Source organism: Sminthopsis crassicaudata, chromosome 2 (genome assembly GCF_048593235.1).
Source record: "Sminthopsis crassicaudata isolate SCR6 chromosome 2, ASM4859323v1, whole genome shotgun sequence".
Lineage (NCBI taxonomy): Eukaryota > Metazoa > Chordata > Mammalia > Dasyuromorphia > Dasyuridae > Sminthopsis > Sminthopsis crassicaudata.
The window spans coordinates 338,691,114-338,716,600 of NC_133618.1; the positions used below are offsets into that span (position 1 = coordinate 338,691,114).

Sequence of the window (25,487 nt, forward strand, 5' to 3'; positions counted from 1 at the left end):
CATTTAACTAATAAATAAAACTAGGAACTTGCTTTATGAAAAACAAAACAAAAAACTGATTAATTTGATTAAAAAAAAAGAAAACCAAATTATCAGTATCAAAAATGAAAAGAGTGAATATATCACCAATGAAGAAAAAATTAAAGCAATCATTTGGAGTAATTTTGTCCAGTTATATGCCAATGAATCAGACAATTGAAGTGAAATGGACGAATATTTACAAAAATATAAACTGTCCAGATTATTAGAAGAGCAAATAAATACTTACTAAACTCTTACTAAATATATAGATATATAGATATAGAAATAGATATAGATATAAATATACCATCTGTGTGTGTGGGGGGGGGAAGCAGCCTTCTTTTCAGTTCAGTAATCACCACAAGAGCAGCCAGGTGTTAAAGTCCAAATCCTTTATTGTCTCCTTGCCTGGGGCTAGGCAGCTTTTTTTTAGAGGCTTTCTAGAGTCTTAGTTTCAGTGGAGAAAATGAGGAGAGCCTGCCACCAGGAGCCTGACCCAGGTGGAAATGGAATCTCTCTCCTTCCCTCTGAGAGTTAAGCTCCTGCCTCCAGTTCTCTTGTATTCTCTACCTCTCAATCTCTAAATCTACTTGGTTGAGACTCCTAGTTTATATGCTCTACACTAAGTATAAACCAATCATTTTATCACTAGGAAACCATTATTTGTTGTAAGATTAAATCAATCATACTGAACCATGCTAAACTAGATAACCATTGTCTCATCTATTCCACTTAGTTAGTACTTTGTAAGGATCCTTGTTTCAAGTTCAGAGTTCTGGCCCATAACATGTGTATGTGTGTGGGGGGGGGGTGTGGGGGGGTGACACACCCACTCCCCCCACCCCCCCCCCACACACACAGAGACATACACACTCTATAAACTATTTAGAAAAATAGGTTAAAAAAGGAGTCTTACCAAATTTTTATTAAGAAACGAATATAGTGCTAATACCTAAATAAAAAGGCAAAAGCAGAGAAGGAATACCAAAAAACAATTTCCAAATGAATATTGATGTAAAACATTTAAATAAAATATTAGCAAAAGAGATTACAACAATGTATCACAAAAATCATATACTATGACCAGGTAGGATTTATACTAGGAATGCAGAGCTTGTTTCACTAATTTAAAAAACTATCAGAATAAGCAACCACATCAATAATAAAACCATGACTACTTTGATAGATGCTAAAAAAGTTTTTGAAAAAAATACATCCATTCCATTAAAAACACCGAAAGCATAGGAAGCTATGTTGTTTTCCTCAAAATATTAAATAGTATCTATTTTAAAGAATCATTATCTGTAATGGGGATAAGCTAGAAGCTTATTCAGGGATGAAGTAAGGATGTCCATTATGACCAGTATTTTTCAATATTGTATGAAAAATTATAGCAATAACAATAAGAGAACAAAATGAAATTAAAGGAATTAGAATAGGTAATGAGGAAATAAAAATATCACTCTTTGCAAATATGATAGTATACTTATAGGATCCTAGAGAATCAACTAAAGACAAGTTGAAATAACTAACAAGAATTCAATTATTTAGTTTCTAATATGTGTATTTAATATTTCTGCTTTTCTAAATTTAGTTGTAAAGTTTTTAATGCCCCGATATGTAGTCAATTTTTGTTAAAGTGCCATATTCAGCTAAGTAAATATATATTTCTTTCTATTCCCATTCAATTTTCTTCAGAAGACTAGCATATTTTTTAAATTATGTTTTTCAATTAGCACACATCAATTTCTCCCATTCCCATCCAATTCCCACTCTAATCCAACTCTGCTCCCAACTGAGAACAAAAGAAAAAAAATCCCATTACATATATGCATAGGCAATGAAAACATCAGCTATGACCAACCAAAGAAGTCTTATTATGCATTGAATATACTGCTCTCCCAGGAATTGGGTAACATTTCACTATTAGTAAGCTAGAGTCATGCTGATAAAGTTGACTAATTCTTTTAAAATTGCTTGTTTTTACCATATTGTGGCTATTATATAAATTGACAGTTTACTTCAATGCATGAGTCATATAAATCCTCCCAAGTTTCTCTGAAATCACTCATTTTTATACAACATAATTGCATTACGTTTATATATTATTCCCCAACTTATGAGTGCCTTCTCAGATTCCCATTATTTGCTAAAAAGAACTAGAAATGCCTTTATAGATCTTTAATTTGTTTTGCTTAGGACTCTCTTCTTCAATGTTGTCCTTAATTCTCCATTTTATCTTTTCTCTATTGGATGAATTTTATTTTGCCATCTCAGTAGTATATATTCTTCTCTCTCTGACCACTTCATATGAGTGAGACTCAAGAGCCAAGAGGTTCCTCCTACCCCATTCCTCATTTGGTTATTTGCACACTATCTATGAGGTTATTTTGCATATACTCCCTTTCTCTTCCCAGTGCATTCCTCTTCCTTTCTTTCCATTGTTTTCTTAAGATCAATACATAACAGAACCACTTCCAGGACTCATCTCTAACTAGACTCGTTGTAACCTTTAATAATAATATTCAGAGAGGACACATATATTATTTCCAATATGGACATAAACTCAGGAAGCCCTGAGTTTACATCCAGTCTGACATTTACAAGCTGTTTCATGTCGGGCAAGTCCCTCAATCCTGTTTGCCTAAGTTTCCTCATATGTAAAATGAGTTGAAGAAGGAAATGGCAGATCATTCCAGTTCTTTGCCAAGAAAATTCCAAATACTTTCACTAATAGTCAGTCATGATTGAAATGAATGAACAACAAAATCATTTCCTCCTAGGATTCCATTCATCTCCTTAACCACTTTCTTGTTTATTTTATAAACAGATTTACCAGCTCAAAAAGGACAAAATTGAAGTACAGTTTACTATTTCCTCCAATAACGAATTTAAATTTTCCTTTTAAGAATTTAGATGCAATGCCATTTGGCGCATATATGTTTAGCACTGATATTACTTCATTATTTACAGTACCTTTTGGCAAGATATAGACTCCATGATTATCACTTTTAGTTAGGTCTATTTTTGCTTTTGTTTCATCTGAGATCACAATCACTACTCCTGCCTTTTTTATTTCAGCTGAGACATAACTGATTTTGCTCTAACTTTTTACTTTAATTGTTAATGTCTATTTCAATTATGTTTCTTGTAAAATATCTTAGTTTTTGGTTTCTAATCCATTCTGCTTTCTACTTTTTTTATTGATGAATTGACTCCAATCACATTCACAGTTATAATGACAAACTGTATTTCTTCCAATCTATTTTCTTCTGTTTGTCAATCTCTCTTTTTATCCTGCCCCATTCCTGTCTTTTTTGGTTCTAATTACCTCCTTTATATGTAGTTCTTTTTATAAACTTCCCTCTTTCTCTTTTCCCCTATCCCTCCTACTTTTCTTTTTTATATATTTTTGATACCAAATTGAATATGTGTGATATATGAATATGTTTGTTATATACATATTATATACATATATAGTGTATAGCATATATGTACATCTATACACAAATCACATACAAAATATTTATTTTGTATATATATATATACATACCTGTATATGTTTATACATATATGTATTATGTATATATATATATATATATCTGTGTAATGTGGATATATTTTCATATATAATCAAACATAAATATGTACATGTACACATAAAATCTATAATATGGTTGCATTACATTTATTTATTTATTTCCTTCTTTGAACCAATTTAAATAAGAGGTTCAAGTATTGCCAGGCCCTCTCATGATTTTCCCCTCCACTTTATTTTTAAATTATTTATTAGTTTTTGACATTTACTCAGATAAGATTTTGATTTCAATTTTCCCTCCTCCTTCGAGTAACCCCTCACCAAGAAGGTAATCATAAGTTACACATGTACAATCATATGAAAAATGTTCACATTAAGTCATGTTGTGAAAGAATCAAAACAAAAAGCAAAATTCATTAAGGGGAAAAAACAACAAAAGTGAAGCAACAAAAGTATGCTTCAATGTGCATTCAGATTTCAAGATTTCTTTCTCTAAATGTGATCAGCATTTACAATAATGAGTCTTTTAGAACTGTCAGTTCATTTTATTCGTGAAAAAAATCTATCAAAGTAGATCAGCTATAGTTGCTATATTCTCCTGCTCACTTCACTCAGCCTCAGTTCATGTGTTTCCAAGTTTTCCTGAAATCAGCCCATTCATCTTTTCTTATAGAACAATAGTTTCCATTATATATTTACCAAAACTTATTTTAGCCCAATTGATGGGAATCCTTTCAAATTCAAGTTCCTTGCCAACACAAATAGAGTGGCTACATTTTTGCACAAATGGGTCCTTTTCCCTTTTTTATGATCTCTGGGATACAAGCCCAATAGTGGCATAGTTGGATGAAAAGGTATAAACAGTTTTAATAGTCCTTTAATAGTGGCATATTTTCCCACATCCCCTTCAACATATATTTTCTTTTCCTGTCATCTTAGCCAATCTGAGAGATACCTCAGAGTTTGTTTTAATTTGTATTTCTTTAATCAATAGTAATTTAGATCATTTTTTCATATATTTATACATGACTTTAATTTTGTCATCAGAAAATTGTCTGTTCATATCCTTAAACCATTTATCAATTGAGGAATGACTTGTATTCTTACAAATTTGAAACAGTTCTTATATATTTTAGAAATGAGACCTTTATCAGAAACACTGATTATGTACAATGTCTCAAAGTTCTGCTCACTTCATTCAGCATCACTTCATATAAGTCTTTCCAGACTTTTTTGAAATCAGTCTATTCATCATTTTTTAGATCTATTTTATTACATTCATATGCCATGAATTATTTAGCCATTTATCAACTGATAGGCATTCACTCATTTTCCAATTCTTTATTTTCACAAAAAGAGCTGCTACAAACATTTTTGTACATGTGGGATCTTTTCCCTTCTTTGAGACATAGACACAGTAAAAGGATATGCAGTTTTATATCCCATTGGTCATAGTTCCAAATTGCTCTTCAGAATGGCTGGATCCGTTCACAACTCCAGGAACAATGCATCCCCTCCAACATTTATCATTACCTTTTCCCATAATCTTAGCTGATCTGATAGGTATGAGGTGATATCTCAGAGTAGTTTTAATTTGCATTTCTCTAATCAATAATGATTTAAAGTATTTTTTCCTGTTTATAAATGGCTTTTAATTTTTTCATCTGAAAATTGCCCATGTCTTTTAAACATTTATCAAGTGAGAAATTAGTTTTATTCTTGAAAATGTGACTCAAAGTTCTATATATTTTAGAAATGAGACCATCAGAAATAATAGCTATAAAATTGTTTCCCAGCTTTCTGCTTTCCTTCAAATCTTGGCTACAGTAGTTTTGTTTGTGCAATAATTTTTTTTTAATTCAATGTAATCAACATTATTTATTTTACATTTCATAATGTTTTCTAGTTCTTTAGCCATAAATTCTCCTTTCTCTAGGTTTGTCTTGGCAGATAGACGCCCAAATAGAGTCTATTTTATTTTGTCTGATTATTTATATTGTCTGGTTATTTTAATTGGAATTTATCTATCTCATTGCTAGACTTTGTTGGTAACATATAAAAGTGCCAATGATTTATGTGGACTTAGTTTTTATCCTGCAACTTTACTTAAAAGTGTTCATTGTTTCAAGCCTCCTCTTAATTCCTTCAATTTTTTCTTCCTTTAATAACATTTATTATTAATTATTATTATCAATTATGTTATTAACAATTATTAACATCTTCCTTTATTAACATTTCTAGTAAAATACTCAATAATAGTGGTCATAAAGGGTAACCTTGTCTAACACCTGATCTTACTGGGAAAACTCCCACCTTCTCCCCATTCATTACATATAATGCTTGTTGATAGTTTTAAAGAAATGTTGTTTATCATTTTAAGAAAAACTCCACTTATTCCTCGAGTTTTTAATAGGAATGGATTACTATATTTGGAAGTTTTTGATTATGTTTTCTTAAATTTTTAAATTTGATTTTTTAATTTTTTAAATTGATTTGTTCAATTATGTTAATAGTATTATAGATTAACGAACCAGTCCTGCATTGCTGGTATAAATCCCACTTGGTCATAGTGTATTATGCTGGTGACAAATCTTACTATAATCTCTTTGCTAATATTTTATTTAAGAATTATTGCATCAATATTCATTAGGAATTGGTCTAAAATTTCCTTTTTCTATTTTGGCTCTTCCTGCTTTAGATATCAGCACCATATTTGTGTCATAAAAGGAATCTGATAGGACTCTTTCTTTGCCTATTTTTCCAAATAGTTAATACATAGTATTGAAATTAATTTTTCTTTAAACGTTTAGTAGAATTCTGTCCCTGGAGATTTTTTCTTAGGGAGTTCATTGATGGCTTGTTCAATTTATTTTTCTAAAATGGGGGCTATTAAAGTTTTTTATTTCCTCTTCTGCTAATCTGACAATTTACATTTTTATAAACATTCAACTATTTCAATTAGATTATCAGATTTGTTGCTGTATATTTGGGCAAAATGGCTCCTAATTATTGCTTTAATTTCTTCTTCATTGTTGAGTTCTACCTTTTCATTTCTGATACTGTAATATGGTTTTCTTTTCTTTTTCTAATTAAATTAGCCAAACATTTCTCTATTTTGATAGTTTTTTTTTCATAAAACCAACTCTTATTTTTATTTATTAGTTCAATAGTTTTCATACTTTTAATTTTATTACTCTCCTTTGATTTTCAGAATTTCTAATTTGGTATTTAATTACAGATTTTTAATTTGTTCTTTTTCTAGTTTTTTAAGTTGTATGTCCAATTCACTGATACATTCTTTCTCTATTTTAGTTATGCAATCATTTAGAGATTTTTTTAAATTGCCCTAAGAATTGCTTTTGCTGCATTCCCTAAATTTTGATATGTTGTCTCACTATTGTCGTTCTTTTAAATAAAATTATTGTTTCTTGGATTTATTATCTGACCTATTTTTTAGGATTAGTTTTTAGTCTATTTTTCCATGACCCTTTATTGCATGTAATTTTTATTGTATCATGGTCTGAAAAGGAGTCATTTAATATTTCTGCCTTTTTGCATTTCATTTTGAGATTTGTATACCTAAAAGTCATTTTTTGTGTTGGTGCCACATACATCTAAATTTTCTAAAATTCTATTTACCCTTTAATTTTTTTCTTGTATATTTTTGTGGATAGTTTTACCTAATTCTGAGAAGGGAGACTGAGTTTCCCAAATGTATAGTTTTGCATTCTATTTCTTCCTGTAAACTGAGTTAACTTGTTCTCTAAGAATTTGGATGCTGTGTCACATGTGTTTAGTATTGTGCATGTATGTTTAGCTTGTGTGTTTTTGTAACTATTTATGTAATTCTGTATATATGTATTGTAGAGTCTATATATGTATAGCTTAGTATTGATGTTACTTTATTGTCAATGGTACCTTTTAGCAAGATGCAGATTTCCTTCCTTATTTCTTTTAATTAGATTTTTTTTTCTTTTGCTTTCTCTGAAATCAAGATCACTACTCCTGCCTTTTTTTACTTCTATTCCAGCCTTTTACCTTTATTCTGTGGGCAGCTCCCTGCTTCAAGTGTTTCTTGTAAACAATATATTTCATGATTCTAGTTTTTAATCCACTCTGCTATCTCTTTCCATTTTATGGGAGAGTTTATCCCATTTACATTCACAGTTATGATTACCAGTTATATATTTCCCTCCATCCTATTTTCTTCTTTGTTTTTACCTTTTTTTCTCTTTTTACCCAGTACTTCCCCATAAGTGTATTGATTTTCTCAACCTGCTCTCCCTTCTATTACCCCTCTTCCCTTCTCTTACACTTTTCCCTATACTACCTTTGCTCTTCTGTAATTGCCCCTCCCTTTTCTTTTCTCCCTTTCTCCTGTTTTCCTATAGGATAAGATAAATTTCTATACCTAATTGAGTGTATGTTAATCCCTCTTTGAGCCAAATCTGATGAAAGTAAACTTCAAACAATGCAAGAAAAAATTTCCCTTTACTATAATTGATCTTTTGTGCTTCTTCATGTGATCCAATTTACAACTTTTTACCTCCCCTTTCCTCTTCTCCCAACACAATCTTTTAAAAATTCTTTAATTTTTTTTAATATCATCACACCAAAGTCACACCATCTGTCTATGCAAACCCCATCTAAGTGCCCTAATAAAAATACAGTTCTTAAGAGTTACATGTATCATCTTCCTAAATAGGGATAATATATTGTTGTCTTCTTATTATGCTTCTCCTGAATCTTATATTTGAAAATTGAATATTCTGTTTAATTCTGGTCTTTTCATGAGAAATGATTCAAAATGTCCTATGTCATTGAATATTTACTTGTTTCCCCTGAAAGATTATGCTGTCTTGCAGGGTAGTTAATTCCTGGTTGTAAACCAAGCTTCTTGCCCTCTTGAATCTCATATTCCAGGCCCCGTGATGCTTTAATGTAGAAGCTGTTAGATTTTGGTTAATCCTGACTGTGGTTCCTCAATACTTGTTTCTTTTTAGCAGTTTGCAATTTTTTTCCTTGACCTAACAATTCTATAATTTAGCTACAATTTTTCTTGGAGTGTTCCTTAGGGGATCACTTTCAAGAGAGGGGCTGATGGGTTCCTTCAATGAGTATTTTGCCTTCTGGTTCTAGAATATCAGACCAGTTTTCTTTAATGGTTTCTTGAAAGATGCTATCCAGGCTCTTTTTTTTTTTTTTTTTTTTTTTTAATCATAAAAAGTCTCTCCAGGATCTATTTTTCAAGTTGGTTTCTTTTCCATTGAGGTATTTTATATTTTCTTCCATTTTTTCATTCTTTTGTTTGACTGATTCTTCTTGTTTCAGAGCTTCTATTTACATAATTCTAATTTTTAACATATGATTTTCTTTAGTTAGCTTTTCTATTTGTCTAATTCTACTTTTTCTACTTTTAAAGATGTTACTTTCTTCAGTGGCTTTCTTTTTTTCTTTCTTTCTTTTTTTTTTTTTTTTTTTTTTTTTGCAGTTGGCCAAATTTTTTAAGGAATTGTTTTTATCAATTTTTGTCCTTCCTTTCCCAAACTATTGCATAGCTGTCATTTCTTTTCCCAATTTTTCTTTCTTCTTACTTGACTTTAAAAAAATCCTTTTTGATCTCCTCCAAGAAGGCTTGTATTTGAGATCAATGCATATCCTTCTTTGTGATTTCACTTGAAGACATTTTATCTTCTTCTAAGTTGGTGTTTTGATCTTTCTTGTCACTACAATAACTTTCTTTTGTCAAGGTTCTTGTTTCTTTGCTCATTTTTTTCTTTTTTTCTCTCCTATTTTGTAGCTTTTGAGTTCTGATCCTGAGGCACAAGGGGTACCAAGCTTCTTTCTAAGGTTTTGCACTTTGGCTTTGAGCAGTGGGGTCTCTGTTGTTTGATGACTTGCTCACAGCACTTGAGTAGCCTGACCTAATCATTCTTGTTGTTGCCTAGTTTCTAATGCTGATAATTTGCCTTCTCAGCTGGGACTGTGGTACTGCCCTGTCAAGATAGTACCAAGATATCTCAGTTGCCCATCTATGCTGTGGCTAGGGTTTTCCCAGACACAGCACTAGGACTGAGATCCCCTTTCACCCAAGTGAGACTGACCTTTCCTGAAGTTCTTCCAAGCTATCTCAAGCTGGAAAATTGTTTCCTTCCATTTCTTTGTAAGTTGCCACTTTAGAATTTCAAGCTGTTTCTGATTAAATAAGCTAGGACTTTCTGGCTTCTTTCCACCATCTTGCTTCTACCCTCCTCCTTTTCACTTTAATAGTTCTTCCATGCATGTTTTATGTAATATAATTTTCCCCATTCTCCATCTCTTTTTTCCATCTCCCAGGAAATTATTCCTTCTCCCTTCTGCATATAATTTGTTGAGGACCACGCCTAAGTGTGAAATCCAGAAAGCCTGTAAAGGGTTAAAGGGGATTGAACCATTAAGAAGTGGGTCAGTTCTCCAGAAGCCTCCACAGCTGTGAAACATAACACATTTGAAAGAATTGCAAATCAGCCTTTACTGACAAAGATGTTGCTTGTGGATATTGAATGAAATAAATTGGAGGCAAGAGGAGAGTGGTCAGAGAAAGCAACTCCCTCTCAGTCTCTTTGTATTATTATCATCCTCTCACATAAAGGGATCTATTCTGCTGATCAGGTTGCTTCCATAGAAATAATTGGCTCATTTACCTGCCCTCTGTCTATGCAATTTATTACTACCCTAATAAAGATGAATTAGAAATTTTATATATATACATATATATATATATATATATCTTCCTATATATGAATATAAACATTCTGAATTCTTACTGAATATGATTTCTCTTTATTGTTTTCTTTGTTATGCTTCTCTTGAATCTTGTATTTGAAAATCGATTTTCTGTTAAGCTTATTCCTATTTAGGAATGCTTGAAAGTTCTCTATTTCAGTAAATGTTGAGTTGTTCAGGTTTTTTTTTTTCCATTAAAGTTTTAGCTGTGTAGGATATTCTTGATTATAATACTAGATCCTTTGTTTTCCAGAATATCATATTCGAAACCGTCTTCTCCTTTGATGTGGTAGCTACTGAATGTTGTCTGACCCTGACTATGGCCCCAGAATATTTTAATGGTACTTGGCAGCTTTGGAATTTGGCTGAGAGTTTTCTTAAGTAGCAATTGCTAGATTCTCTATTTTACCCTCTAATTCTAGGATATCATGGCATTTTTCCTTTATAAAGTCTTGAAATATAAACTTAGTCTAGGCTCTCTCTTTGATCATACCTTTCAGGTTTACAAGATCTCTAGTTATAGACCAGAACTTGAAACAAGGTGCTAAATCAGTTATTTAATTTTAGCAGGGTGCTTAACAGTTTTCTAGGGGTACTTAGTACTTAGTACCACAAGATTCACACCTTTTAGAGAGCATATATAAACTAGGAGCCTCAACCAAGATTCAGTTGGGGAGATTCAGAAGCCAGAGAAGGCAGTCGGGGAGATTCAGGAGCAGAAGCTCTTGGAACCAAAGAGAGAGAAAAACTAGCTGAGCCCCAAGTAAAGGAGATAAGACTTTGAAGGAGACAATAAAGAATTTGGACTTTAACACTTGGCTGTATTGGGGTGATTACTGAACTGAAAGGAAGGTTGCTTCCAGAGACCTCAACAAGAAAAATATTACAATCTCTGTTCCATTTATTTTCTAGGTCAGCTGTTTTTCTAATGAGATAATTCACATTTTCCATTTTTTAAAAATTCTTTTGACTTTCTTTCTCTTTCTTTTTTTTCTTAATTATTTCTCAATATCTCCCAGTCATTAGCTTCCACTTATGCAATTCTAATTTCGAAGAATTTTTTTTTCAGTGAGTTTTTTTTTTCCCCCCATTTGGCCAATTCTGCTTTTTAAGGGTTTCTGTGCATCAGTAACATTTGCAACTTCTTTTTTATTTGGTCAATTCTGTTTTTAAAGATGATGTTTTCAATATTTTTGTGCCACCTTTAGCAAACTGTTGTCTTTTCATATTTGTCTTTTCTTGTTCTCTTTTCTTAACATAATTTTTCCTGTACCACTTTTACTTTTAGTTGATTTCAAAAAATCAAATTTTTTTACTCTTCCAGGAATTCATTTGGCTTTCTCTAATTCACATTTTTCTTTGAAGTTCTACTCACAGCTATTTTGACTTAACAGCTTTCTTGGGGATTTGTGTCTTTATCTTCATCACCATAGCAGATTTTTATGGTCAGGTTTCTTTTTTGCTCGTTTTCCCAGCCTATTTCTTGATTTAGAGTTTATGTTAAAGTTGGGCTCTATTTCTGAAGTATGTGTTTAGAGGAGGGCAGGAGTAGGAAGAAGCTCAGTGTTTTTTTTTTTCACGATGTTTTTAGAGCTAGTTCTTTTGAGGTGGTATGATCTAGGGAGAAGTTTGTCAAGGCTCTCCTGTTCTACATTCTAGCTCTAACTCAGAAAGAACCACTCATCTCTTGGAATTACAATAGATACTGCTCTTACAGGAGCTATATTTCCTTGGGATTGATAGTAATACTGTTCCTCAAGGTCCTCACTGGACCTTGACCAATATTTCTGTACTTGAACTGTAAATCAGAAGTAAGAACAGACAAAAGAGTTGAGAAACAGTTGCCAGGACTGCATGCAGTGCTACTACAGGGGTCCTCCATCATCTCTTTCTGATAAAGTACCAGCTCCCTTTACTGTCTCTAGCTCAAGAGTTCCTAGAGCCGCTGCTGCTTCTATTGCAACCACCCAGATCTGTCACTGGTGCTTCATCAACATAGATGCACACCCATCCTCCTTTGACCTCCTAAGTTTTCTTGGGTAGAAAGAATGTCTCACTCTGACCTTTTTGAGGAGTCATTTCAAAATCAATTTCAAGGGGAATATTGAAAGAGCTTGACTAAGGGCATACTCTGCTTTCAAATTTAGCTCCATTTCCAGATATCTACTAGCACCACTTTTTATAGAAAGTATATAAAAAGTAAAAAGACAGAGGTATTGGGTATGTTCAGGAAAGACAAGCATCTCTGATATGAGGACTGTCAGGAACTTTTCAGGGCTACTTTCTGCCTATGATGTCCTGATTCTCTCATGGAGACATCACCAGCTGACTATGCTTCTCACCTAAAGATTGAGATGAGGTTGAAATCATTTCAGTCAAAAACCCTTAATGGTTTGCACTACATGTAATTAAGTACAAATAGTATTTTTCTAATTCAATTTCAAAAGAGTAAGGCTCTTATAAATGTGTTATTTCATCACAGTAGGTATTCCCTCTAACAATAGTTAACCCTATCCAGCCTATTACAGTAATCAGCCTTGATCTCCTGTGAATTTATGATAGGGACCCGTTCAGTGTGATGCAAGTTTTCTGAAATTCTCTTTATATTGCATAGATGGATATGAAAGATATGAGCAGTCCACTAATATCCCTAATTCTTGTTGCTTTGCTTATCCATGTTTTTTTTTCTAATTATTAAGCTTTCTGATGACATTCTTTATGACTTTCACATAATTCTTCATTTGTAATATACTGTAGTCTGCTCATATCCACCATATGATTCTTGATTATCCTTGAGTAATCCTCAATTTAAATTCTTTGGAAATTCTATGATTTCAGAATTTATGGTCCAACAGCTTTGTCTGAGCTTCTGTGAAAGAAGATTTGGAAGTAAAGAAAGAAAAGGAAAGTAATTATACTGGAAAACTATGAAATTCTGTGTCCTGGACTTATGAAGAAATATAGGAGACTTTGGGGGTAGAAATATGGAAAAACTCAAGATAAATAGAGGAATATTTAAAAAACAACTTCTAAGTCTATAGTCAATTCCTGACTTTATAAGAGGAAGAACAGAATAAGGAACTATCAAGGCAATATGGACAGATATACTCAAGGAAAAAGACTTAAGAAGAAGGGGAAAAAAAGTTGTTGGCAAGATAAAGTAAATAAATAAGATAACACAAATTGGTTGAGGGGCTAAAGTAAATTGGTAGACAGAACTGATTGAATATTTAGTGTGAAAATGAGATTTGAGGTTCTACCAGAAGGAGGAGGAGCTGGGCACTCCAAAAAGTAAGCAGCTGGATGTTCTCCAAAGCATGATGTAATAGAGACTTGGACACAGAAATTATCAAGTGAGAAGTTATCCAATAAAAACCTATGGGGAAAACAAAATGAAAAGCAGTGGTACATCTAAATCTATATCACAAATAAATCAAAGAGGAAAAAGATGTAAAAATCTTTATAATAGCTAATTTTGGAACAGTAAAGAACTAGAAACTAATACAAAAAAGTTTCAGAGAAACCTGAGAACTATGTGAATTGATGCAGAAAAATTTGTACAAAAATATAAAAGTGATTTATTTTGAAAGACTTGCCAATATAATTTTGAAAATTTTGAAAACTCTTACCAATATAATTACCAACCATAACTGGCAATACTACCCACCTTCCTGAAAGAGAGGTGATAATCTAATATGCAGAATTAGCCAAACACATATGGACATGGCCAACATGGAAATTTATTTTACTTAACTGTGCATATATGTTAAAAGGATTTTATTTATCTTTATTTTTCCATAGGGGGGAAGAGGAAGAAAAAATGCTTAATAAATATTTTAAAAATAAAATTTAATTTTAAAAAAAAGTAGTGGTTGTAATTCTCTGTTCAAATCATTGATTTGTCAAATTGATAATCATTTATTTTGAAGTCTACTGCATTCCTGGTTCATCTTTCATAATAAGAGAATCTTTCAAAATTAATAAAAACTAATAATTGTCACCCACTTGTGATATTTTAGGCAAGTCTTAAAAACTATCTCTAAAAATACAGTTATCCAATGAAAGAAAGGGAGGAAAAAGAAAAGTGATTTTGCTTTTTTTCCCCTCTCTTTTTTTTTTTTCCTTTTTGATTTGATTTTTCTTGTGCAGCATGGTGAATGTGGAAATACAGACAGAAGAATTGTACATGTTTAACATACTTTGGATTATTTGCTATCTAGGGGAGGACATGGGGGAAGACAGGGAGGAAAATTTGAAACACAAGGTTTTGTAATGGTAAATGTTGAAACCATCTTTGCATATATTTTGAAAATAAAAAGCTATAATTTAAAAAAAGAAAAGAAAAGAAAAGAAACAGGATAGATAAAAAGAAATGATGGGAATAGCCCTTTTCATGTGAGAAAATCCAGGATTCTGAGGGGAGCTTTAGGGTGGTATTTTCCTTATTTCTTCAGCTATTTTGTAAAGCCTCATCAGATAGCCATTTGCTTTTTTTTGCTCTTCTTTTTCTTTGAAAAATATTATGAGCAATAATTACAATATTAGGAATCTTTCTTCACACGTTCTATCTCCCAGATCTAAGTCTTTAAATCCACTCATTACTTCCACTTCATATTCAAGGGATTTTTTTTTTTTTTTAGATCAAACTTATGTGGTTTCATGCTTTTCCCTGTCTTTTTTCAATTTAAGTCTGAATTTTCCAACGAAGAAGCTCATGCACAGTCAACTCTAACTCTTGTTTTAACTGACTGTCTAGAGCTTCTCTACCTTTAGTTACAAAGTATATAATTAATCTGATTCTACTACTGATCTTGGTAATGTCCATGTGTAGAGTCACCTTTTAGGATATCGTAAAACACTAACTAGAGTTTCTAGGAGCAGTTTTGATAAAAATCTTTCAATTGTTGCCTTGCTTAATTCCAAGGCCAAATTTGCCTATTATTCCAATTATCTTTTGATTTCCTACTTTAGCATTCAAATCTCCTAAGATGAATGAGACATATTTTTGAGGGAAGGGATAGGATTATTGTTTCTAGAAGACATTGTAAGGTTTCATAAAATTGGATCAACTTTGCACAGATTTGTATTACTGTGATGTTAAATGACTTCTCAACAAATTCCAACAGCTTCCTATAAACTCTAGGGTCAGATACAAAGGCTTTTGTTTGAAATTTAAAGACCTTTACAATCTGATTCCAACAAATCTTTCCAAGATAATATATGCTTCAGGCCATATGCTATATGATTTATGCTTTATGATTTGGGCCTTCTTGCTATTCTTCACACAAAATATACTATCTTTTATAATCAGGCTTAACTACCACTTTCTATAAGGTACCGGTTGATATTATCTATACCTAAAATTATTGTATACTTACATATAAAAGATTGTTACATAGATAATATATTGTCACCTTATTTTGTAAACACCTTCAGAACAGAAATTTTTTGTCTCTCTAACCCCACATATTCTCTAACATTTATCATTTTCCTTTTCTGTCACATAAGCCAACTTCACAGGTAATGAGGTAGTACTTCAGAGTTGTTGTAATTTGAATGTCTTTAATCAATAATAATTTAGAGCATTTTTTCATGTGATTTCATGTGATTTTTTCAGCTGAAATTTTTGCATAAAAGATGGAGAGCTGTAGAATATATGATAATTCAATTATATGGATCTAAAACTGGCTGCATGGCTGGATTCTGGCTAAGTGTTTTTGGTGAAAGTGAATAAAATAAATATTTGTGAGAGAGGAGCCTGGTAGAACATGTCAAAGCTTATACTCTGCAGATCATCTTATACCATAAGCAAAACAAGCATACATATAAAGTATAAGGGACATCATAAGCATATTAGAGGATCAAGTAAGAAATTAAACCTATAGATAGGGCAAGAGTTCATGACCAAATAAGAGATAGGATTACAGAAGGTAAAATGGACAATTTTGATAACATGAAATTTTTAAAAAGTTTTTCCACAAGGAAAATCAATGCAGGTAAATTGGAAGAAAAGCAAAACATGACGGGGGAGGGGTGAGAAAGCTTTACAGCAAATTTTTCTGATAAAGATCTAATTTCTAATAATAGGGAAGCAATCCAAATTATAGCAAAAGCCATGTCATATTTGATAAATTATCAAAGCATATGAACAGGTAATTTTCAGAGGAAGAAATCTATACTCTCAACAGTCATTTTAAAAATGTTCTAAATCTCTAAAAAAAGAGATTATATTTGAGGTTCTTATATTCTATCACATTAACAAAGTTGACCCTCCCCCCAAAAAAGGAAAATGATAAACATAAGAAAGATTATGGTTAAAAAAAAAGTAAAAGTATGGAATTTACCTGGATAGAATATAATAAATGGGAAGACATGTATCACAGGTGGAACTGTGATTAGTCTAGCTATTCTGGAAAGCAATTTGTAGATACTCCCAAAAAGTACATAAATTTTGCATATACTTTTACTCAAAGATACAACTACTAGGTTTATACCACAAAGAAGTCAAAGAAAGAGGTAACAGTCACAGGTACAAAATATTTATGGCAGCTCTTTTTGTGATGGCAAAGAATTGGAAATTATGGGGGTGTCCTTCATTTGAGAAATAGCTGAACAGTATAGTATTATGTGTAAAATGGAATACTGTTGTACTACAAGAAATGATGAAGGGTTTGGTTTCAAAGAACTCTGAAAATTTTTATATAAACTTATATGAATAAAGTGAACAGACCAGAAAACACTTTATATGGTAAGAGCAGTATTATAAAGACAAACAATCTGGAAAGGCTTAAAAACTCCTATGTAATAACCAATCATTATTTCAGAATATTCATGATAAAATAAGCTACTGACCATGTAATAAGAAGGCAATGAACTCAGAGAGCTAAGACTTTTTTTTAAGTCATGCCCAATGCAGAAATGTGTTTTGCTTGACTATAAACATAGTTTATACATTTATAATGGGCTTTTTATTTTTCTTGCTTTCTCGGTTATGGGAGGAGGGGACAAATAAGAGAGAAAGAGAAAATACAAAGCTGAAAGTAAAAGAAAAAAAAAAAAAAAGAAAAAAAGAACTCAAGGTCATATTCATGCTACAGTGAAGTATCAAGGTATGACTTTGGTGTCTTAGAAGTCAAGGAGACCTGAGTTAAAATTCCACCTCAGACACTTCCTAATTGTGTGAATCTCTAACTCTATAAACTTTAGTTTCCTTTTCAATAAAACAGAAATAATAATAGTAGCTATTTCAAAGGGTATAGTGAGGATTAACTAAGATAACATATATATATAGCTCTTTGTAAACCTTAAAGTAGCATATGACATACGGAAGACATTTATTTATTTAAAAGATTACATTATTTAAAATGATTAAAATTAAATATCAGGCCATTCTAGTGGAAACATTTTCCAACAAATACACAGAAGTTTCTAGACCATGGAAGAGGCCAGAAATCAAAAAGAACTAATACTCAATTAAATTTTTTGAAAATCTATGGACAAAACAATCAATATAAATTCCAAGTCTAATGGTCAATGATCAATATTACAGTGAAAAAATTTCATAACTATTGACTTTAAAAGTCTTATTTTTTCAAAGGATATTTCTATAAGTAAATGAATAGAGCTAAAAATAAATATATTTCATTATAGAAAATGAACAGATAGGATTCAAAGCAAATTTTAATATGATAGAAAAAAAATCACAACAAGCATTACCTAAATTTAGAGTCTCCATTTCACTGTCTTCATATTCCTTAGCTGCCTCATTATTTTGGACAGGTGTATTATTTTCCACAAGGGATATTATTGAATTAGCATCATGTAAAACCAAGTAGTCAATTGGGATTTCCTGAAAATATTAAAACATTCATATTAATTAAGAGTTCATTTAATTAAACACATACCAAATGGTTATGTGACCTCTAAGCATGTAGCAAAGAAAAAAAATGACATTTCCCCCATTTAGCACAATATTTTTACTATCAATAAAAATAAGTTTAAAAAAAATGATGAGAAAATTCAAATAGAATCCCAGTTTCACAAACAATATTAAAAAAACCCAAACATTCAAGTTACTGATTAAAAAGTTTAATAAAAATGCTCAAGGACAAAAACTGATATTTTAATAAATACAAATCTCCAGATTAGCATTATTCCATTAATCACTACTTTTTATGGATATATAAATGACCTATCAAATCAGTTGACAAGACAACCAGGAAGATTCAAAAAGATTGAAAAAGAATTAAGTTAGGTAAGGAAGCTAATTGATAATTTTGATTATTATCAGGTGAAAAAAAAATCAGTATTACAAGGAAAAAATAATGAAAATAAATGAAGACCCTAGCAATGTAAAGATGAGTATTATACTTTTATAAACAAGTAGTATGGTGATACAGTAGACATGAGCTTAAAAGTTGGCTACTGATAGAGGGGAAGGGGAGGGGTAAAACAGCATCCCCTTTTAATCTGTAAAGCTATGTCTCCTTTGATCTGTAAAGGAGGGAAATTCAGAGTCTCAGGCCCTCCTGGGAAAGCATATCTCCCCAGACAAGTTAAGTGGCATCATTCAACTGGGCTTTTCTGAGGCAAATTCCCCCCCCCCATTGATATTTTGGGGGATGTCGACCCTTCTCAGGAAATTCCAAATTCTTTCAAGCCTTCAAAGTGATTTTCAATCAATTGGGAGATCTGGGTCTGATATTTGAGTGGCTTGAAACTCCAAGTATCTAGGCCTGGGGGACATTGGCTTTCTTTTCAATGTGAAACCTAAGCCTCAGATTTCTATAAAGGATGATTTTGAACTCATATTTTTGCAGCAGTCTTAAGTAGTATGCTTTGCTCCTTGCCATAGCTGCCTGTCAGGACTCCTGTCCGCTGTAAAGAGACCCTTTTCTCAGTGCCAATAAACTTCCTTTTTGCAACTAATATTTCGGGCTCATGAATTCTTTCACATTGAACCTGTGTCTACCAGAAGGGGATTCCCACCTCAACTCTCTGCACTGCCACAAGAACAGCATTACTTACTTATGATGCTTATAATAAACTTACAATAAATCTCCATCAATTCAGCCTTGGAAATTGATCTCAATCACTAAATGTAGCACCCATTCATGAGTAGGGAATATGGCTAGGATTGATCATTATAGATTTGATACCAAATAAGTGTAGTATTAGAGTTTATAAAAGAAAAAAAAACAGGACAAATTGAATATATGGACCAAAATAGTCATACCAAGCTATCCTGAGAATGGCTAACCACAAAGAAACGTAGCACAACTTAAACAGTTCAAAGCATTTCACAAGCAATAGTCCTAGAGCTAGTATTTGAGTTTCAAAACCACAATGGATATTTTTGTTTTTGTTATTTGTTTGGGTTTGTTGTGTTAGTTTTTTTGAGGGGGTGAAGAATAAGGTAAAGGTGAGATGGCAGAGTTCTTGGATTGTCAATGTGAAAACACAAAGATGAGAAATAGAGAATTGTATATAAAAAAGAACAAGTGAGCCAATTATGATTTGGATCACAGAGTATGTGGAAGAGTATCATAGAGAAGGTAATAAGAGCCTGAACTAAGGTGAATGGCCAAGTGAGTTGAAAGAAGACAAATGCATGAAATGTTGAGTGTCAAAACAACAAGATCTGGCAACTGACTGGATATTTAGGAAGAGCAAAGAATTGTGAATGGCACCAAGGTTGGATAACTGGCAGGATGGTGGTGTCCTTCTTTCAGAAGAGGTTTGGGAGGAGTAAAGAAAGTAAGTTTTGTTTTGGATACAAAGAGTTTAGGATGTCCATGGCATAGGGCAGCTTAAAGTGTTCAGTAGCAAGGCTAGAGTTTAAGAGACCAGGGATTATGTACATTTGGGAATCAACTGAAGAGACAAAGTATTTACATAACAACAATCCATCAACTAGGAATATCTGAATAAATTGCCATATGAATATAAAGACTATTCCTGTGTTTTCACTGATAATAGGAAAAATCATCTATCAAAGCAGGTTAGTACTTTCCTTGCAATTTATAATCTTAGAGAGTTGCTTAGAGAACTGAGAGATTGCTTTGTCTAGGGCCAAAAACCAATATGCATTGGAAGAGTCTCTAAACTCAGCTTTTCTGGTCTTGGAGGTCATATCTCAATCTACCACACCATAATGCCACTTATGTGAATGTATTGGAATCCATAAGAAATAATGAATATAGCAGACTGAAAGAATCATTGAAAGGCTTGTATGAACTAAATGGGAACAATTGAAGATTTCTCAAGATGTCTATGAGATGAAATAGGTTAGACTGTAGGCCTAAGTTTCAGGAAGTCACATGATCCCTATTTTCAGAGGGCTATAGGGCAGAAAAGATCAAATTCTAGGCCTAAACTTCATGAAATTATGTGACCCATAGGAAGTAGATAGCATTGCTTGACCATTGGTCAATGGTTACTTCCTTTTCAATACATCCAATGAATCCAAGTCTTTTACTATTCAACTAATTCACTATTTCTTACTCATCACCAGGCACCATGCTGGGATGGTAGCTGAAAGGCTTTGTGTCTGCTCAGTTGGTGCACTTGGATCTCTCCTTGCAGGGATTGAATATAAGCTTTCTGTTTGTATCTGAATCAATTTGGGTAAGAGGATATAGCAATTGTCCCACACAAATGAACAAAATCAAAAGAATTTACATGATGACCACAATAATATAAAATAAAAACAACTGTGAATGACTTCAAGAGTTTTGAACAATGCAATTACCAATTAAGTCTTAAAAAGATTAATGATGAAGCATACTTCCCATCTTTTGGTAGAAATGTGATAAACTAAAGGTTAAAAAAAAAAAAATACACAGAGACATTGTCAATGTACTTATTTGCTTTGCCTGACCATTCTTGTATGTGGGACGTGATTCAGGTCTGTATCAGAAGGACTTGTGATTTCACTGATATAGAAACTTTTTCTTTAAAAAAAAATATTCCCAATTACACATAAAAACAATTCCAAACATTTAAAAAAAATTTTAATCTCCAAATTTTCTCCCTTTATTCTTCGACTTCCTCCTCCCCTTCCCTTCCCATTCCCCCCGCTGAAGACGGCAAGCAATATGACACAGTTTATACATGTGAAGTCATTCAAAACATATTTCTCTATTAATCATATTGTGAAAGAAGACACAGACCACTGTAGGGGAGAGAAGTGATGAACTAAGTACAGAATGAAGCAAACATTTTTCTTTGTTTTTTATTTGGCTAATATGGAAATGTTTTTTATGACTTCACATATAGAATTACTGCACTACAACAGGAGGAGAAAGAGTCATATGCACTACAACAGGAAGTAAACAGGCTTTGCCTGAGACCCCTGGAAGTGGGTCAGCTCTGAACTAGTAGGGATCACCTCATGGGAGGAAACTCTAGTCGCACTGAGATCCACTTCATTAAAGGGAGGCATCTCCTTCTCTAATTGGCTGTGCGTGTGACCTCATAGACCCTATTTAAGCTGTAAGGAGGAGGAAATCGTTCTCTTTGACCTGATGTTCACCTGGGAGTCTGCAGGAGGTCAGGAGCAGGATATGAACATGTGAATAAAAAACCTTGAGCTTGCACATGGTGGCTATTCTCTTGCATGCTACCGTGTATTTAAACTATTATTCTTATGAAACAATAGCCAGAGATCTCCGAAGACCCTAGATAGAGGTAAGCTTGGTAAAATTGGTTTAAGCACTGCAAAAGACAGTGACCAGAGATTTCTCTGAGGGCCTGGAAATTAGGAGAGACTGGCAATAGTAAATGCAGAGTGGTACGAGGGTGTTCGCAAATTAAGTGAATGCCCAGAGTTAAGCATTTACAAATGGTGCCAATGTGGGTGCATTGTAGACTGTCAGAACCTCAATAATTAATAGGGAAGACATGGTAGATCCCAGCTTCGGAAGGAAGGCAGAGAGGCAATATGGATCTAGGTACACCTATGATCAAGCTTAAGGATACAGCTGGATGTGAAGCTCATATAAATAGGTTAAAGAGCCAGATGGATGATCTTTTAAGATCACCTCTAAGAACAGCAGGAAGCTTGTTATCAAGCTCCAAGGCAGCTACTCCCAGGCCCATTAAGTATACCTCTGCAAGGAAAAAATCTAGAACTGATAGATATGGTTGAGAGTATAGAGCAAAAAATACAAAAATTAAAGGTTGAGTTAGAGGAAAAATGAAAAATCACATTACAAATAATTAAAAAAGAAATAAAAGAATTACAGGCTGAATTACAGGTTGAGTTAGAGAAAAAGTTAGATTTACAGCAGTTAGAACAGAAAGAGTTCAGCCTACTAGCTGAAACTGAGAAGGAAAAAAGAAAGCAGAAAGTTAAAACATGCCATGTGGAAATTAGGAGGAGAAAACCTCTTCAGCAGGTTTTTTTGTTTTGTTGTTGTTGTGGATTTCTCTTATGCTATTGGTTTAGGGAATCTACTGACTACCCTATTAAAGGGAAGGGTTTGGTTCTTTTCATATGCAAAATTCGGTTTCAGATCTAATTTTGCCGCCACTGAGCATGTGCCTTTGGGAAATTTTCCAATTCCTGACTTTCCTCCTTTAACACCACCTTCGTGGGTGGGAGGAGGAATAGGAGGGGCAATGATATCATCAGCACCACCCACTAGCCAGTTCCAAACTTCTATGTGGTCATTTCAAAAGGCAGGAATAGGCTTCCTGCCCCGAGGCAAAAGAGCACAATTGCTATTGTGCTCAGAGAGTCTTTGAAAATGTAGCTCAGTCTCTAAGCAAGCCTGTGAGAGTAAGAGATTGCAGTTAGAGAGAGTAGAGTTTTATACCTATAGAACTGCAAGGATAGTCTCTGGGGAGCTGGAACACGCTTTTCTTTACCTTATAGATCTTTCCCTTCCACACACAGTTAGCTTGATTGCTTCACCCTCTGAGATTATTTATAAGACAGTGTCTATTTATAGTCTGATTTGGGAAAGTGAGGAATGTGTAGCTATTGTCCCAATCACTAATATAGATAGTGTGTAATCTGTGACCCAGGAAAAGAAGTAACATCAGGTTTATTGATTCACACTCCTGAAATATAATTTGGTGAGAGTTATTCAAACTTTGACTTCTGGCAGCAGAATTCAGGAATATTATGGACCATAGCTTTTACAGCTGAATGTCCTTTGCTCATTGTCCATATGAATGGAAAACCATTGAAAAGGTGAATAGACACCTTTTAAAGATAGATATAGAATAGAGATAGTACAGCTATTAGAGGTACCAGCTGGTTTAGTAATTGGCTAAAGATTATAGCAAAAACCTATATATCTGGCATAAAAGGATCTATAACAGCTAAAATTAGTGCTATCTCTTTGAGATGGGAATTTAAAGATAAGACAGAGTTTTTATTTATTTTACAGTTGAAAAGTTTCCCATTAATCAGTGGGAAAGATACATCTTACAAAGTGAAAAAATTCAGACTTCATTAGGTATAAAACAGTAGGAACTTAACCAAGGATATTTACAAGCTTCTCTAAGTTCTTGGAATTCCCCTGAATTTGTTATAAAAAGGAAATTTGGGGAATGGAGAATGGTAATTGATTCAAGAAAAGTAAATGGACAGATGAAGACAATGGAAGCTCTTCAGCTTGGGCTTCCATCTCCTCAACTACCTAAGGAATGGTCTTTTAGGATTAAGAAGTATTTCAATTCTATCCCTCTAGATAAGAAAGATATGAAGGGATTTGTTTTTTCAATGCTCAGCATTAATTTAGCTAAGCCTTATAAAGGATTTGGACATCTTTGCCACAGAGAATGAAGAACAGCCCTATTATGTGTCAAATGCATGTGGCTGCTGACCTTACTCCTGTAAGAAAAGCATCTCAAAAGTTATGTTGTTACCACCTTTAAGAGGAGACAGTGATTTAGACTCACCATGTCAGCTTACAAAAGAAGCTCTAAGGGCTCTAAAAGAGATTGAATTGGCTTTATCTAATATGGCTGAATGAGTAACTCAAAAAGTATTGGAAATACCAGTTTTTGTTACAAAAGAGCCCACAGCAATCCTTCATCAAGGAGACAATATGATGAAAGTGGATAAACCTCCCAGCATAATCAGATCAAAATTTTATTTCTTACCCAGTGCTTGTGACTAGAATTTCAATAAAAGTCATTAAGAGAGTAGTACAATTATCTGGGACAAGACCTGGCAAAATATACACCTCTTATATCAATGCACAAATTGATGTGTTGTAAAACCATCCCAGAGTGGAAAAATTTATTGGCCACAGCTCCAAGCTTTGTACAAAGATGTGTAAATATAATTTTTGATTCAGCTTATTCAGTAGATGTTGTACAAAGAATTGCCATAGCCCAAATAAAATTTGTAGTTTTTAATATATATCATCAGCTCTTTAAAAAACTTCGAGAGCAAGTGAGAAATCACTCAGGTAAGTATTATATCCCATATGTCCATTTTCATAGTGGATTTTCAGATCCTATCTTTTATCATCAGGCTTATAGAGCTTTACATTTGCAAACTGTGATAACTAAAGAGGAAGTTAGGAGCATAGCAAAAGGCTGCACAGCTTGTCATCCTTTTTACTCTCCTATGCTTCCTCCAAGATAAAATCCTCATGGCTTGAGATCTAATGCCTTAAGGCAAATGGACATCACTCATGTTAAGAGGCAGAGCATCCATGTAATCATGGATATACATTCTTAATTCTTTATGGCTTCATTCCTAACAGGAGAAGCAGTCAGGAATGTGATCAGCCATCTTTCTATTGTAGGAATCTCACATGTACTTACAGACAGGTAATGGACTAGCTTATACATCTTCTACCTTTTTTAGGTCCTTTTGCATTGAATTTGGCTTTGCCCATTCCACTGGCATCCCATATAACCCTAATAGCCAAGTCATCATTGGACAGACTATTTATACCCCCAAGATGTTCCCATCCATACAGAGAAGGGAATTTTGGGATTTGCATGAGATGTGGCAATACATATATAAAATTGCCTGCAATTTTTAAATTCTTTGGATTTTACCCCAGCAATACGCTTCGGGCACATGTAGAAAGCGCAGCTAACAGGCTGTCTGACAAGAACAAGAACTCTCTCCACAATAATGTGGAAGGGCCTAGATGGCATCTGGACGGGCCCAGGCTGGGTCCGGGTTTGGGAT

At 33.1% G+C, this 25,487-nt stretch overlaps 1 protein-coding gene across 8 annotated transcripts in view; it reads right to left on the reverse strand.

Moving 5' to 3' along the window:
• The window catches only part of TXNDC16 (thioredoxin domain containing 16), a 128,038-nt gene that overhangs the window by 37,538 nt on the left and 65,013 nt on the right, over positions 1-25,487 (reverse strand). For all 8 annotated transcript variants that reach the window (XM_074290547.1, XM_074290548.1, XM_074290545.1 and 5 more), the window contains one exon: positions 18,041-18,173. In XM_074290547.1, coding sequence (XP_074146648.1) covers positions 18,041-18,173 — 133 coding nt within the window. The remainder of the gene's footprint in view (positions 1-18,040; positions 18,174-25,487) is intronic.